A 16,913-nucleotide genomic window follows, 5' to 3' on the forward strand; every position below is an offset into this window, starting at 1 on the left:
AAGCCAAGGGCACGGGTTGGATTGGGCCCAGGCCGACACTTAGCCCCGTATACGGGCTTAAAGGGCCTTTTTGTTGGGCCCAGCCAATCATGAGCATTTGGGCCTCAGATATATGTGCTGTAGCTGCACGACTCGCCGTGGCCCGTGAGACTCGTCGGGAAAAAAAATCGTCGTCTCCTCCTCCACTCCGACTCGCCGAGGATGTCTTCCACCGCCGGAGCCGGAGAGCACTCGTCTTCATCCCGACCTGTCCGTGTGAACGACGCAGCCCCTACCTACCGTCTCTGTGTTGTTTCTTACACTCCACTGACTTGTCCTCGAATGTTTCGTCGTCGCAGGGGAAGGAGAGAGAGGAAGGTGCCGACGATAGCAACCGCAAGGTGGACGATGAGGGAGATCTGAGCCTGGAACTCTATGGAGCCGAGGCGGGGTGGGTTGAGGCGCGGACCAGCTGCCCGCACCTCCCTGCCATGCCCGCCGCCAGCGCCGACGAACTCGCGCGCGTTCCCGCGCCTGATTCCCAGTGCTCTAGGTTTGTCTCACCATCCTTTTCGAGTTTGGTGTCTCGCGATCCTGGGCCTGACATGCGGATTGTTAGGGTTCTTATCTGCTGCTTGATGCTCTCCCCTTGGGCTAGGTTTTTTTTTCTCCCTATTACTATTGGCCTCTTGAGTTCTAGTTCAAGGTGGCACTGTTTGGCTGAATCCCTAGTTCCCAGACTTCAGTTATGGTGAAATATGACTAGATAACTTAAATTGACAAGGAAAAGGGATTGATACTTGATGACAATGCGATTGATTGGTACTAAGTTGTCACTCGAAAGTGTTATGGCAACTTGGCAAGTCATATATATGCATGGTTGACATCACAGCTTTCGTTAACGAAAGTGTGCAAAGGGTGTGAGTTGCCACCAAGGTTTGGTGACAAGAATATCACCCTCTGTCCCATAGCATTCCGATGCTCTGCTCTAGTACTGGGTGTGTAGTATGTCTCAGGAAATGGTTGAGTAACTAGATGATTTTGAAATGAGTAGTTGCACTACTGATTAGTTAGATTAGAATTCAAAGATCATTCTCTTTTCGGTTAAATGTGGACCATGGATGTCACATGAGGTCACTGGTTTAGCTAAAGAAATCAAGTCATGCTGATGAGGAACACTAGATGAGAAGAAAGAAAACACATGCCAGATCTGTTTGGCTACTTCTAGATGCTTCCACTCTAGTGTAGTATTTCTTTCCTTTTCTTTTCTATCCTACCTACTGTTTTCTAGAGTCTTCTAGTTGTGAGTAGCTATGAGTAGAATGGTGAAACTACATAATGTTTTCTAGAGTATTCCAGCTATAAGTAGAAGTATGTGAAGGCTTCCCAAAGCCCTATAAATAGAGGTCCTCGCCTCTACTTTGGAGGCAGACTATGTACCCCTACCTATAATAGAACTTGTTGTTCTTATCTAAGATCTTGGAGTAGATCTTGTGCCCTAGGAGTTCTGGATTGAACTCTGCTGCCCTATCAACATACATTCGCCTCTAGAGCGATATCTAGCGCAGCACGTTGAAGCTGTTCCTTCAACACTTGTGCTGTACACATTGTAGCAGCAAGGTGGAGTTGCTCCTCCACAAACTTTGTGCTGCTTCAGGTGGTATCAGAGCCTTGTTGACCCATACTAGTTCTTGCTGTCCTCTTCGAGAGTAAGTTGCAGCAAGCAATGGAGCAATTGGAGAAGAGGATGGATGCTGCTGAACAACAAATCAAAGAGCTGCGTGAAGATCTTAATAGGAGATTTGACCAGCTGGTTGAGATGATAAGAAAGGGTGTCCCCCCTGCTACCAATGAAGGAGATTCATCTAAAGAAGAGGAAGATGTTCATCAAGGAAGACGGAGAGGTAATCTTGGAGCAAGACCGCCACGACAACATGTTGTTCAACGTGCTTCAAGAAGGCCAATTTATGTTGAGGCTTCTGAAGGTGAAGAATATGATGATGCCCTTGAAGAGCCAAATCTCTACGCATATCGGAGAGCACCCAACCCTACATATGCAAGAGATACATACAAGGTGAAAGCCGAGATCCCAAGTTTTAATGAAAATGTTGACATTGAAGGGTGCCTGGATTGGTTATATGAAGTGGAGACTTTCTTTGAGGTCATGGAGGTTCCGGAAGATCGTAGAGTTCCTTTGGTCGCATACAAACTGAAAGGAGGAGCCAGTGCATGGTGGCATCGCGTTCAAGAGGAGCGCAGGCTCAGAGGAGAACCTCATATTAGAACTTGGCGACAAATGAAAGGCCTCTTGAAAGGGAGATTTTTGCCCGCTGATTATGACCAGATCCTATTTATCCAATTTCAAAATTGTGCTCAAGGAAATAGGACTGTTTCAGATTACACGGAGGAGTTTCTAAGGCTACAAGCGAGGTGCAACCTTGCTGAAACTGAAGAGCAACAAGTTGCAAGGTACATCAATGGTCTCAATGATGCTATTCAAGATCGATTGATGATGCAACAAATCTGGTCCGTTGATCAAGCACAAGCTCTAGCCTTAAAGGCCGAGAGGTTTGTGAGGATGAGAAAGACAACTAAGGCTCCATATCCTCCATATCCTCATACCGAAGGCTCATCTAGGAGCCAACCTAATAGAGTGGAAGAAAAGACCACTCCACCAAAGACAAAACAGCCCATCCCGAAGCAAACTAGAGGCAAGGGTAAGGCAAATGAAGGCCCAAAGTGCTATAAATGTGATAAAGAGGGACACATATCCAGCGGCTGCCCACTAAGGAAATTTGTTAACACGACTATCCATGATGGTGAAAGCGATGAGGAAGAATACGAATCTGAAGATGTAGACGGACAAGAGGTTTGTCAAGAAGAAGGTGAAGAGGTGGTATGTGTGATCCAGCGTGTCCTATGTTCCACACCACAACTCGATGACACACAACGGAAGAAAATATTTGAGAGCAAATGCACGGTGAATGGCAAGGTATGCAAACTAGTGATTGATAGTTGCAGCTGCGAGAATCTTATCTCCCAGAAGTTGGTGGACCATTTAAAGCTTGAAACCCATGATCATCCAAATCCCTACACTATTGGATGGATCAAGAAAGGAGTGAATATGAGGATCACCAAACAATGCAACCTGCCACTTTCTTTGGGTAAGCATTATCGCTCAAATGTGTTGTGTGATGTGGTTGACATGGATGCCAGCCATGTTCTTCTTGGGAGGCCTTGGCAATTTGATGTGGATACTACACACAAGGGCAAGGAAATTCTTACTCTTTCATTTGGAACAAGAGAAGGATCATTATCTTACCAAACAAACCCGAAGGTAATACCTCTAAGGAGGAGGGGGAAACTATGTTAACTATCTCCCATACCTCTCATGAGTTTATGGAAGACTTGAGGGAGGCAGATTTGTGTGCTGCACTTGTTGTAAAGGGAGAAGAGCACCTGACTGTTGAAATTCCAGCAAAGGTACGTGGTTTATTGGCAGAATTTCAGAACATACTTGGGGAGCCACATGGCTTGCCACCGATGAGAGGAATTCAACATAGAATTGACTTAATTCCGGGAGCAAGTCTTCCTAATCTTCCACACTATCGAATGAGCCCAAAGGAGCATGGTATATTGAAGCAGAAAGTGGAGGAATTGTTGCAAAAGGGGCACATTCGAGAAAGTATTAGCCCATGTGTTGTGCCAGCCCTACTCGCGCCAAAGAAAGATGGATCTTGGCGCATGTGTACGGACAGTAGAGCCGTTAACAAGATCACCGTAAGGTATAGATTCCCTATTCCCCGTCTGGATGATATGTTGGATCAGCTTAGTGGAGCAAGAGTGTTCACAAAGCTAGATTTAAGAAGTGGATATCATCAAATCCGTATAAGACCCGGGGATGAATGGAAGACCGCCTTCAAGACAAAGGAAGGGTTGTTTGAATGGCTAGTCATGCCATTTGGACTCTCAAATGCACCAAGTACCTTTATGCACTTAATGAATCAAGTCCTTAGACCCTTCTTATCCCACTTTGTTGTGGTCTATTTCGATGACATCTTGATCTATAGCAAGGATGAGGATGAACACTTTGATCACATTCGGAAGGTGCTAGAAGTACTAAGGGAAAATGAGCTCTACGTCAACTTGAAGAAATGTGTTTTCCTGCAAACACAACTTCTTTTCCTAGGATTCGTCATAACATGTGACGGCATTCGTGTTGATGATTCTAAGGTTGAAGCAATCTGAGAATGGCCAACTCCTAAGACTAAGAAGCTTTCATGGCCTTGCAACTTTCTATAGGCGATTTGTTAATAATTTCAACACTATCATGGCACCAATTACCGAGTGTTTGAAGAAAGGAAAGTTCAAATGGGCAAAAGCAGCTGAAGCTAGCTTCAATGAGATTAAACAAAAGCTATCACAAGCTCCTGTCTTGGTACTACCTAATTTCAACAAGACTTTTGAGTTGGAGTGTGATGCAAGTGGAGTAGGCATTGGAGCTGTCCTATCTCAAGAAAGGAAGCCCATTGCTTTCTTTAGTGAGAAGTTAAGTGAAGTTAGACAGAAATGGAGTACCTATCAGCAAGAATTATACGCCGTTTTCAGAGCGTCGAAAACTTGGGAAGTCTATTTGCTGCCTAAAGAGTTCATCGTTTATAGCGACCATCAATCCTTGAAGCATTTTAGAAATCAAAAGCATGTTGACCGCATGCTAGCAAGATGGGCAGCATATCTTGAGAGGTTTAACTATCTCATCGTGCATAAATCTGGAATAACTAACAGAGTGGCCGATGCTTTGAGTCGTCGTGCATGCCTCTTGACTTCTTTTGAAGCTGAACTTCCGGGCATGGGTCAAATAAAGGAGTTGTATGAGGGTGACGAAGACTTTGGCCATGTTTGGGTAAAGCATGCAAGGGGCCAACCATTAGGTGATGACTATTTGATGCAAGATGGATATCTCTTCAAAAATGATCGTTTGTGCATTCCAAGAAGTTCTCTATGTGACAAGCTGGTTAGAGAGCTCCATTCAAGTGATCTTAGTGGCCATGTTGGACGGGACAAGACTATCGCTAACCTGGAAGCTCGCTACTTTTGGCCACAACTAAAGAGAGATGCTGGAAAGTTCGTTCAACGGTGCCCCGTATGTCAGACCTGCAAAGGCCAAGTCCAGAACACAGGGTTATACATGCCTTTGCCTGTTCCTGTTGCTCCATGGGAGGACATTTCTATGGACTTCGTCTTGGGCTTGCCAAGAACAAGACGAGGAAGTGATGCTGTATTTGTGGTCGTGGATAGATTCTCTAAGATGGCTCATTTCATCCCATGCCGCAAGACAACGGATGCTCATCATGTGGCAAACCTATTCTTTCGAGAAGTGGTCAGACTTCATGGAGTTCCAAGGTCCATTGTCTCAGACCGTGATAGCAAGTTTCTTGCTGCATTTTGGCTCACTTTGTGGAAGCAATTCAACACTGAATTGAAATTTTCTAGCACTGCTCATCCACAAACAGATGGACAAACGGAAGTGGTGAACAAGTTTTTGGGTAATCTGATCCGTTGCATTTGTGGAGAAAGAAAGGGGCAATGGGATTTGGCTTTATCTCTTGCAGAGTTCTCCTACAATAACTCCAAGCATAGATCCACATGAAGGAGCCCTTTTTCCATTGTCTACACTAAAGTTCCAACACATGTGGTGGACCTGGTGAAGCTGCCATCAAGGGGAAACTCAAAATCAGCATTGTCCTTTGCTGATAATTACACCGAGTTATTTGAAGAGATTCGCGGCGCTTTGGAAGCACAAAATCAGAAATACAAACAACTTGCTGATTGCAAAAAGAGGCCAAAATCATTCCAAGTCGGTGATAAGGTGATGGTCTACCTCCGAAAAGAGAGGCTGCCTTTAGGTGTTAAAGGGAAACTTAGGCAGCGAAGGTATGGGCCCTTCTCTATCATGAGGAAGATAAATGATAATGCTTATGTGATAGATCTTCCAAGTGACATGGGTATCTCCAACACTTTCAATGTTGCGGACTTGACTCTCTACCATCCAGAAGAAGCGCTCTATGAAGATAACTCGAGGGCGAGTTCCAAACAACCAGGGGAGAATGATGAGGAACACTAGATGAGAAGAAAGAAAACACATGCCAGATCTGTTTGGCTACTTCTAGATGCTTCCACTCTAGTGTAGTATTTCTTTCCTTTTCTTTTCTATCCTACCTACTGTTTTCTAGAGTCTTCTAGTTGTGAGTAGCTATGAGTAGAATGGTGAAACTTACATAATGTTTTCTAGAGTATTCCAGCTATAAGTAGAAGTATGTGAAGGCTTCCCAAAGCCCTATAAATAGAGGTCCTCGCCTCTACTTTGGAGGCAGACTATGTACCCCTACCTATAATAGAACTTGTTGTTCTTATCTAAGATCTTGGAGTAGATCTTGTGCCCTAGGAGTTCTGGATTGAACTCTTGCTGCCCTATCAACCTACATTCGCCTCTAGAGCGATATCTAGCGCAGCACGTTGAAGCTGTTCCTTCAACACTTGTGCTGTACACATTGTAGCAGCAAGGTGGAGTTGCTCCTCCACAAACTTTGTGCTGCTTCACATGCCCATAGAGGACATGCTTTGATTTATATATTTCCAGGCATTTGTGCCAGATGTGGAAGTGGTTCATTTATCACCAAGTTCAGGATGTGACAAAATTACCTTCATATTTATGAATGAGGGTTATTTAGATTACTAACTAGAAGCTTCACTTCATGATTTCTCCTTCGCATTATTCTCACTGTATCAACATATGGCTCATGTTGTTGTTATTCTTATTCTTGCATCAATTCCGGTATGCAATTCCTCTGTTTATTCGCAATATTTTTAGTAGTCAAAATCACTTCCAAGTGACAGAATGGAAATATGACTTTAAGATGTGATATTTCCAAAGAAAAAGAGTTGTTGGGTTTGCAAAATAGGATATCCTTTTATCAGGAAAACGTCATGGAGAGTGAGCTTGATTATCCCCTTTCTACGGTAGGTCCAAAATATGAGTTTCTTTGGTAGAATGATTGCTCAATGGGAAAGTTAGATGATTGGGATCTGTGGGTTTTGAAGATACTATTGGGTACATTCCTTAGTTGAAAGTTAGTAACAGGCTAATATCTAGTGAGCTGGTTAACAGCATGGCTTCCACTTCACTCTGTTCTGCAACCTAATGATTTATGTGGATTACACATGAAAAAGCACATCCCTATTGATACTTCTTATATGACTTCTATAACCAAAGCATGGTTTTCTGTGTCATTTCACCTGAAAATGCTGTTTACGATTTCATGATGCACCATAAAATTAATAGATTGCCAAACATTGTCTATGCGTATCTTCCTTGCATGCTTGTTGCTATAGCAACTGGTTGTTAATTGCCTATAAACACCAAAAGCAGTGTTAAGTTTTCCAATGAATTAAGTTAGCCTATGGCACAAGATAATGCATACCCCCTATCCTTGTATTGAATCTGAATGAACCTAATATGCTCGAATTTAGGACTAAACATAACTGTTGGATTTTATGTACTTCATATGTCCATGTCTTGTGTTTTCTTATGAGCATTTTTCCATGCAGATGTCATCACCCTTCTGAAAACTGGTTATGCTTGATCTGCAAAGATGTGCTGTGTAGTCGTTTTATCAACAAACACATGCTGTACCATTATCAAGAAACGGGCCATTGTATTGCCCTGAGCTTCAGGTAAATTGTTCAGCTTCCTTTTGCTTAACTTTCTCTTGGACTGCAGATAATTTTCATTGGCTGCATTTATGATCAGTGCTCTCCAGTTCCAGTAGTCAGTATGCCGTGTTCTTTTTGTTAGAGCAAAGTATGCCGTGTTCTACGTTCTAAATCTAACGGTCACCTATGCCAATGTGAAACGGTATTGTTGTGCGCTCACTATAGTACTCATGTCAATCAGCCAGCAGTGTTAATTGGAAAATAGAGATCAATGTCCTTGTTAAGTTGGGTTAATTGCTTTATAGATGTATTCAGTATATTAGAGATAAGTTTCCTTGTACTTTCAATGGGTTTTGTAGAGAGATTGGTTCTTAGGGATCATGTGAAGTCATCCTAGGATCATGTGAAGTCATCCTAAAAAGCACGGATACGGGGACACGGACATGGCGACACACATACGGGGAGTCGGGATACGGCATTTTCGAGAAACACCCATCAGGGACACGGCACGTATATATAAAAATATGCCATGTACTCCCTCCGTTCCTAAATATAAGACCTTTTAGTGATTCCAATATAGACTACATACGGAGCAAAATGAGTGAATCTACACTCTAAAATATGTCTATACTAGCAAGATGCCCATGCGTTGCACGGAAAATCAAGATGCATTTGTATGAGTACTTTATGTTGTGGGAGAAAAGGATGAACAAGAGAAGGCCTAATTTGCAAATGTGGAGAGGGTGTGGATATCTTTTTGCAAAATTGCCATAGTTTCCTTCCTATCCGTCAGATATAAATCGGACGGCCTATATTGCAGGATGGCAGGCACACCATCATCACCAACTCTGTTTTTTATAAGAGTAGAGATAGAGATACACCCGTATGTAGTCCATTGAAATCTCTAAAAGGGCTTATCTTTAGAAACGGAGGGAGTAATATAGAGTTAAAGACAAAAAATAAATGAGAAAGAGATACTGCCCCATTTGTTGTCTCCTATTTGAAGTGCTTGATTGAATCATCCAGACCAGATCCATGTCATTTCAACTTGCAAAACATATCAAACATTAGTCTAGTATTAGTATCAGTCTATTAGAGACATAAATCATAATAATATGAAGTGGTACTTAACAAACAGCAAAGAAGTTTGCTTACCCAATCTGCAATGCTAGCCCCCAATAGCATTAGGCTAGTCATAATGGGGAGTAACTTAGACTAGTAACATGCATATGTTACTAGTCTATGTTACTACCTCCATAGTGGGTAGTGTCATAGATGTGATAACATAGAGAGCTTTATTTATTACTTTGTAGACTCATTTTACATTGGGAACTGCTATGTGATGGTAACATATTATGTTACTCCATTTGCATCTCTCCTCACTAATTACTTGCCACATCATATTTTTTGCCTATGTGGCATGTATGTTACTACTTACGTTACTACCACTATGAGGCTAGTCATAGTGGGAGTAACTTAGCTAGTAACATAGCGCACTCCAAGAAAATTTTGCTTATGTGGCATGTAGTTAATGAGAGGTGGTAACATAATATGTTACTGTAACATAGCGGTTTCCAAGACAAGATGAGTCTACAAGCTAATAAATGAAGTCCTCTATGACACTAATACTATGTTACCTTGCACTATGAAGGTAGTAACTTAGACTAGTGTCATATGCATGACACTAGTATAAGTTACTCCCCACTATGACCAGCCTGAGCAGCCTTATAGTTTGGCAATCTCAAATTTCTCAAACTCCCAGCATGACACAATATTACAAATACAAACCAAAGAACCGGGCCATGACAAATTGACTACATCAGAAGTTAACAACATCAAATAGTCCACTACGATATTGGAGCTTATAAGGCTCAGGTGGCCACATAGCAAACAGTTCAAATGGCCATATTCTAACAATTCAAGAGTGCCTTACATAAATGATATAGAAACATAAATTAAATAAGCTCCTGGGCTGATGGCTGAAGCTTGACGGATAAAGAGACTCAAGTGAGAGAATCTATTATCTCCTCCTTCAAAGCTGGTTCATCAAGTGAAAAGATCTGCACCTTCAATCATACCCACACTACCAAAACTCTCAACTCCATCTCCCCCAATGTCCCACATTCTGCTTGGCACAGTTTGATATGCTAGAGAATTCCTTGAAAGCAGGCGGTGGTTGTTGTGTGTGAATGCCAAATCAGCACCTCGAGCAGGAGTAAGCTTGTTTCTTGCAGCGCTATGGATGAAGCCGTATGTACTCCAGTTCCTCTCGCAACAAGAGGGAGATGCCCGCTGCCCAAGTACCTTCAAGGCTAAATTTTTTTAACACCCTAGTGCTTTCTCAAATCAACCTAATCCCGTGGAGGATTTTTGGCGATTCAGCGAGATGAATCGCACCTCATGCAATGGATGTTAAGGTCGGTCAAGAGGGTATTAGCATGGCGCGTTGGATTGCGTGGGGGAGAAAAATGGACTCTGAGTGTAAGTTGTGACGACCCGATCTGGAGGGGGTCAAGATCGCACAGGGAAGGGGTAGGGAGGGGGAGGAGAGCAGGTGAGAATGAGATGAGCAGGAGGCAAGGAATAGAGTTCACGTGTTTCTCATTCAATACCGTTTGCAGTGTCACAAAGCACGCCTAAGAAGCCACTTGGCACACACCCCATTGGGCCACTTGTCTCCCAGGTTACAAGGCACAAGGCCTGATCGCCAATTGCTGCACGAGTCCAGCAAGTGCACTTCAGTCCGCTGAAGGTTCAGTAACCTGAACTGCTGGCATGATATCACTTTACTGGGCGACCGCTTGACCCTGCCACTGCTCCTGCTGCCTCACCGTGGTGCTACCTTTGCCCTTTATCCATCCTCCGGACTCCACTGCTCAAGGGCTGCATGAGGGGAGATGCAACAGTGGACAGCATCACAGAAGAGGCACAAAGCGAGAAGCATGTGGGTGGAGGTGGCAAGGCAGAGAACATCGGATCAGAAGAGACGGGGTGAGATGCTGAAAAGTATATATGCCAACGGGTTTAAGGGGACTTAGGTGCCTTAGGGCAAAGGCATTGTGGCATGAATACTCGGCGAGTATTCCTAGCTGGGCTAGCCCAATTGGCTTCTGAACCTCTTTCTTTTTGTTGTTGTTTTGTGAAATTAGGATTTCTTGTGGCTATCTTAGCTATTGCACTATCTGATTCACGAACCTTATGGATTCATGTGCCCGGTCAATTTATGAATCGTAGATTCGAATTGCCAGCCTGAAAACTATGAAGAATCTATTGATGGCTACCTAAGTTCACATCATCGTACAATGCGAAGTGCTAGATCAGATATGCATGATTATAGCCTTTGCCACCAACAAACATAATATACTCTTGAAGTATGGTTATTAATCCTTTCATTTCTTTTGTAAGAATGGTTTATTCCTGTGTATATGTTCTGTAAGAAGAACTGCAGAAGTTACAGCATTTGCCAGTACTTCACTACACTGGTTTAACAGCTTTACTACTAGTCGTACCAGTAAACTCACTGCCTCAAAAAGAGAGTCCATGCGAAATGCAGTTCTCTCTGGTGGTACCTTTAAGCAATCAATTATTCATATGATTGTTTGCTGTTGAGTTAAACTAACTTGAGTTTAATGGTGGCAAAGTTGAAACCTGGCTAGTTGACTGAATATAAAGGAAATGTCAATACACCATAGTTTGCTACACATATTATTAGTGAAATACCTCCTGCTTTGAATAATATATAAAATACAGAAGCACGAAGATAGCTAAATATTGCTATAAATCTAAAATTATTGTTTCCGTATTATCATATTTTCATTTAGTTACTGAAGATCCTGTCATGTTCTGCCTTTCCCTCTTCTATCCTTGTTGTGAAGCAATCAAGCAATACAATTTAGTACTTCCTATTGCAGCATCTGCACATTATTTGATTGCTTTTACTCAGCATTGTTGTATCCCTTTTCAGTGATCTGTCAGTTTGGTGTTTTGCCTGTGACTCCTACCTAGATGCTCAATCCATTTTAGAACTGCGCCCAGTTTATGAAGTTGCACATCTGTTGAAATTTGGAGAAAGGCCCCCTTTTCGATCGCTTGAAGTACTGGATTTGAGCAGTGGACAAAATGGAGGTTCATCTTCAAGTTCCTAATGTGTGATCCTCTGTCAGTGAGTTTTTTTTTATCATGATGACAGTAGTCCATTGTGTAAGATGGAACTTGCTAAGCTCCAGCACAAATATAGGTCAGCTAATGGTCCTGTTCCTCGTTACTCCTGCCGAAGTACCTGTTAGGCGTGAAGCAAACTGATAATTTATAAGTCCTGTTTACCTTTGGACAGGATAAAGGCATTAAAATTGCCTTGATGTTGACATCCAGAAAAGTATTCAATTGCGATATATTTTTCTCCAGTGACTGATGTAATTTAAGCTTATCCACAAAGATATGAAAGTTTAGGTATGTGCCGTTTGACTTTTGATTCTCAGATAAGAGTTGTGTTCTGCTCACTAGTCTCTAATAGTGCATAGCTGTTGGCACTACAGGCTGACAGCTTGTTGTTGCCTACAAGACAGGAGGAATACTCAGTTGTAGAAACACAAAGCATAAAGAGCATGTATTTGACGAAGAAGCTATCTAATTGGCAAATGAACACTCAACAATGCCCGCTATGGCATGAGCTTGAGGAACTTAATATTTCTTGCTCAAATGTGTGCCAATGCACTGCTTATCGGTTCACATGAGAAAAGATTTGTGCTTTTTTCTATCGCTACAGGATATCCACTTCTAGAACTTATTTGACAAACTTGTCATTTTGTGATAAGCAGGAAAAGGAGATTTGATCCCTTTGCAAATTAAGCAAGTGGTGTGGTTAAATCATGTCATGAAAGTTGTCCTTTTGCAAGATGATTAAGATAAACTCATATTTTAAGTTAGTGTGATGCTATTTTTTATTCGTTGGTTGATAGTGATGTCACTTTGTGAGCTGCCTAACATTATAGACCCAATCAGACATAAAACAACACATGTCCTCTTTGGTTGCCATTTGTTTTTTTTTTTTGGTGAGAAACTCTTTGATTGCCATTCGTGTGCTTGGCAAATCTGGTGAACGGCTACTCAAGTTTGTGGTCTCATTTTCCTTAAAACATAATGATCCAAATTTGCATGCTATTGCTTGTTTGATCATCATTGCAGTTTATTTGTATTACATAGTCCTCTCAAATCTCAGATGTATTCCTCCCAAAATAGTTGTTGTACAGTTTGAATGGACTGAAATACTAATATGGCAAGAAAATAGGTTAAAATATAGTACAGTATCATGTATTGCACATGCATGTGACACGTATAGACATGGTCTATTGTATGTTATTCTGATTGTGAGTTGTTGTGGAACTGTGTTATTCGGCTCCCACGCCGGGAGCAATCTCCGCGTTGACGACAAAGGCGGTGAGGCCGAGGGTGACCTGCAAAACCATTGGAGTGACGAGCTGTTCGTCGGGGGTGGCGAGTTGTGGGCCTCTTCAAGACCAAGGGCTTTGAGCTCCGCCTCCATTGTGGCGTCCTTCTTGTTCAACCCTGTCACTGAAGCTTCTCCTTGGATGCTTTAGCTTTTTACGGGGCTCGCTTTGGGGCCATCTAGCTGCGATGGTCGAGGTGATTTCTCACACACGGCGAGGATTCCGCACGGTTGACGCCATTTTTGACGTTCAAAAATCACTTTCGACTAGGAGGTATCCTTAGTTGGGTGGACAAAGATTAGCGAGGGCATGTACGACGATCTTATGTCGAAGGTTGTCGTACACTCGACAAAGTGACACATCGATGTTTTTTTAAATAGGTTTAGTCGCCTTGTGGGAGCACGACCTGTGTCCTATGAGAGAGTCGTCGAGAGTGGTGCACGGGGCACTTGGAGTGCGACCGTTTCCGAAGTCCCACAACTCTCGACTAGTCTACCAGATTCCTCGGACTTCGTTTGCCCTCCTGAAGAGGCTTGAAAGGGGAAAGTGGCCCTCCATGTATTCATATGAGAGTGAGTGAGTTACATGCTTATAGGGGACTTTATATTAACCTAGGGGTCCTTGACAAATGACCAAGCCTACTCTTGATGTAAAAAGGTGAGAGAGTAGGACTAGGTAATTTTTTGTCATTTGGCCCATGTTCTCCTTGTGAGGTGGGTTGAGTAGAATCCCTACACTATGAAGAGATTTTCTTCCTTGGGCTTGGGCTTCTTTGCTCACTTATCTTCTACTTTGACTTATTCTTTTATGTGGTCTTCAACTTTTGACTTGTTGACCATAAAGCCTATTTGGACTTTCGTTGGTCGAAGTAGTTTGCTTGAACCCATAGGGATGGCTTGGACTATTGTTGACTGTCTCGACTTATGGTGACTGCCTGGGTGGCACTCCATGTAGGATACGGGGTGGGACCTCAAGTAGGGTTAAAATCGACCACAAGATCGTGCTCTTTTTAGTAGACCCTGAGAATAGGGATGCTCCCTGGTATTAAATGGGCAGATTTTCTCTTGCAAAGCCAGGTGTGCGCTACAAAATTTGTGCTCTACTGATTTAGACAGTACAAAACAGCCGCAGACACCTTTTTTTATGAGCTGTTCTGAGGTCTACAATTTGTTGGTGTCAACTTAGTTCAAAGGCCTCAATTCAGTAATTAAGTCTAAGAGAGTTGTCCGGTTTGATGTTAATACATTTGTATTAAGAAAACAGTTACCTATGGTTAAAGTTTGTATTTCCCCTAATTCAGATTACTTGCCACTGCTTTAGTACAACTTCATACCTGAACAGAGGGATTATACGATCTTCTAGATCGTTACTTCGGTGACCTAGAATATATTATAGTTAGTTTACAGAGGGAGTATTAATAGTCGCTTTGCTATTAATTGGCCTTGCAGGACAGGTGTACAGTTGGTCCTCGCCGAGGATAGTTTTTTCCGATACTCACTAGAATCATTCAATTCAAGCGTTTGGTCAGACGTCCATATCAAGAACATAGGCAATGCTGCTATGATGCACCGAAGGCATCCACTAACTGGTGAGTATCAACATCAATGGAATCTGATCCTCTTGACTTCCAGTTCAACAGGTACGGTGTCCCTATTGTCCTCTTTAGCGCCACCTGTTCATAATTTGGACGGACAGTATCCAGGCGATAAATCTGGTCTCATTTTGTGTGGCCATCTGCACGTTGAGGCGTGTGCATACACGTTGAACCAATAATAATCATTTTATCTGAGGGAAAACATGTTCAAGTGCCAACCTTAGGCCAAGAAAAAGGTTTTCCATCTTTTGAGTAGCTTCTGAACAAGGCACTAGCATAGTCTTTGGAGCACTCAGAAGCACAGATCCAATATGATGTGATTGCGTCAGGGTAGGGTAGGGTGAGACATTGCCGGCTGCTGCTGCAATCCTGCACACACCTACTAGTGTTTTCTAGTTTGGCTTTAGGAATTGGGTATGATTGGTTGGAGTGCGTCATGAATCATACTCGCTCCATTCCATAGTATAATTGGGCCGTGCTTTTCGAAGATTTTAAGTTTGATCATAAATTTAACCAACATGAGTGACTGCAGCGGGAGCAAAAATTATATCATTGAATTCGTATTCGAAAGAAGTTTTCAATGCTATAATTTTTCTCTCGCCGGAGTTGCCTAAATTGGTTAAATTTATAATCAAACTTAAATTTCAAAAAACGCGGGTGCATTAGGTTGTAGTATCATACTGACCACTATTTGGTTTGTTGCCACTACTTGGCAAGGGCGGTGATACATATTGACCAAGCGAACTAAGGGCGAGGACATCACTCACTGGGAGTAATCAGCCTGCTAGAGATAAGAGATCTAATTATTTTGGATCTGTAGAAACTAACCACGCATTCTTATATATTTTTTTAAACCGGCAAATCCCTTTTCCGTTAAATTCGTAACAGAAATACATAAACTAGTTCAAGACAGGTTCAATGTGATGCTTTGGTTGCTTGGCCGCGGTTGGTGGCGTGGTCGGAGTTTGTCTGGTGGTGGTGCGTTGGCGCTCTGCCGCCTATGTGCTCAGCCTCGGAGTCCTTCCACGGTGCTTGGTCTTCAGCGGCCCTGCCGGACTCGGCGGAGCGGTGCTTCATCCTACTCATTGATGGCGACGTATCTCGGCGGCGTGGCGCATGGAGATTCGGCATCCGATGTGTGGCGATGGACTCACGCAGGAGGACGAAGCTGTCTGGTGTCGTGGTGACGTCGATGGGGTGAGTGACCAGACAAGGTAGAAGCCTCAATATTTGCTCTGAAGACGGACCTGCGGAAGATGGCGGCGACGACACACGAGTGCGTCGGACCGGTCTGTACCCCAGACCCGGTATGTGGCTCGGCTGGGGCTTCCGGCTTTTGATGTTAGGCTTAGGTGAGTGGTCTGGGTAGTGGCCCAGCTAGCACCCCTTCATCATTTTGATGTTAGGCTTAGATGAGTGGTCTGGGTAGTGGCCCAGCTAGCACGCCTTCATCATTTGGATAGGAGTAGCGGCAAATGTTGCCAAGATGACGGATTCAGGCATATTGTTGTAATACTTTGTAAGGTCCTCGAGAATAATCAATAAAGTGGCCGTATGCATCTTTCAGATGCAGAGGCCGGGGGTCATCTTTTTTTTAAGGTTCAGGGGATGGGAAAAGAAAGAAGTGAGTCCAAAGCACCAGCAGAAAACCCATTGCGAGTACCCGCAATTGAGACACCAGCCATAAGAAAAAAAATCTTTGAAACGCGAATTCAACTGTGCAATTTGTCACACCTAACTCACATTTGGTTGATCTTACGGTAAAAGTTTAATTTTAAAATGTGTGTACGTCTTATTCGTTGGGGTTCATTGGGGCGGGGGAGTAAGTACCTCTTCCAATGATCTACTTAAAGGAATGAGAAAAGAAGCCCTTTGCGTCTCCTGCTATGGCAGCTCAAGCTGTGTAACTCTAACCGACACCCTTGCCCCTCGCCTTCCTTCTCCCCTCACCGTCACCAGGGGATGTCATCAAGCAAAGCCCTCATCTGCGATGTTAGAAGGGAGAGAGGGATATAGTGGAATAGTTGGATGTATTGCTTGAGCCTCGTGGACATATATATATATAGGAGTACAAGACAAGCCAGAACAAATCCTAGTCTATCTCGTCTTTCCTAATAATCAATATACTCAACATCCCCCCGCAGTCACAACGGTAGCGACGCATACAGTGAGACTGGAGA

General features: G+C 43.1%; 1 protein-coding gene across 2 annotated transcripts; it reads left to right on the top strand.

Annotated features, from left to right (window-relative positions):
- The first annotated feature begins 8 nt into the window (after positions 1-8).
- Positions 9-12,095, top strand: LOC123119897 (histone deacetylase 6). Of its 2 annotated transcripts, XR_006459057.1 has the most exons (5): positions 9-249; positions 339-532; positions 7,588-7,713; positions 11,657-11,929; positions 12,026-12,095. XR_006459057.1 is itself a non-coding variant. In XM_044539862.1 (4 exons), exons 1-4 carry the CDS (start codon positions 202-204, stop codon positions 11,835-11,837), a joined length of 549 nt encoding a protein of 182 aa, XP_044395797.1. In that variant the 5' UTR covers positions 9-201; the 3' UTR covers positions 11,838-12,095. The 2 variants fall into 2 exon arrangements, 1 of the variants encoding a protein (XP_044395797.1); XM_044539862.1 differs by having other exon boundaries at positions 11,657-12,095.
- The last annotated feature ends 4,818 nt before the right edge of the window (positions 12,096-16,913 follow it).

The sequence above is a fragment of the Triticum aestivum genome, chromosome 5D (assembly GCF_018294505.1).
Source record: "Triticum aestivum cultivar Chinese Spring chromosome 5D, IWGSC CS RefSeq v2.1, whole genome shotgun sequence".
In the NCBI taxonomy this organism is placed as follows: domain Eukaryota; kingdom Viridiplantae; phylum Streptophyta; class Magnoliopsida; order Poales; family Poaceae; genus Triticum; species Triticum aestivum.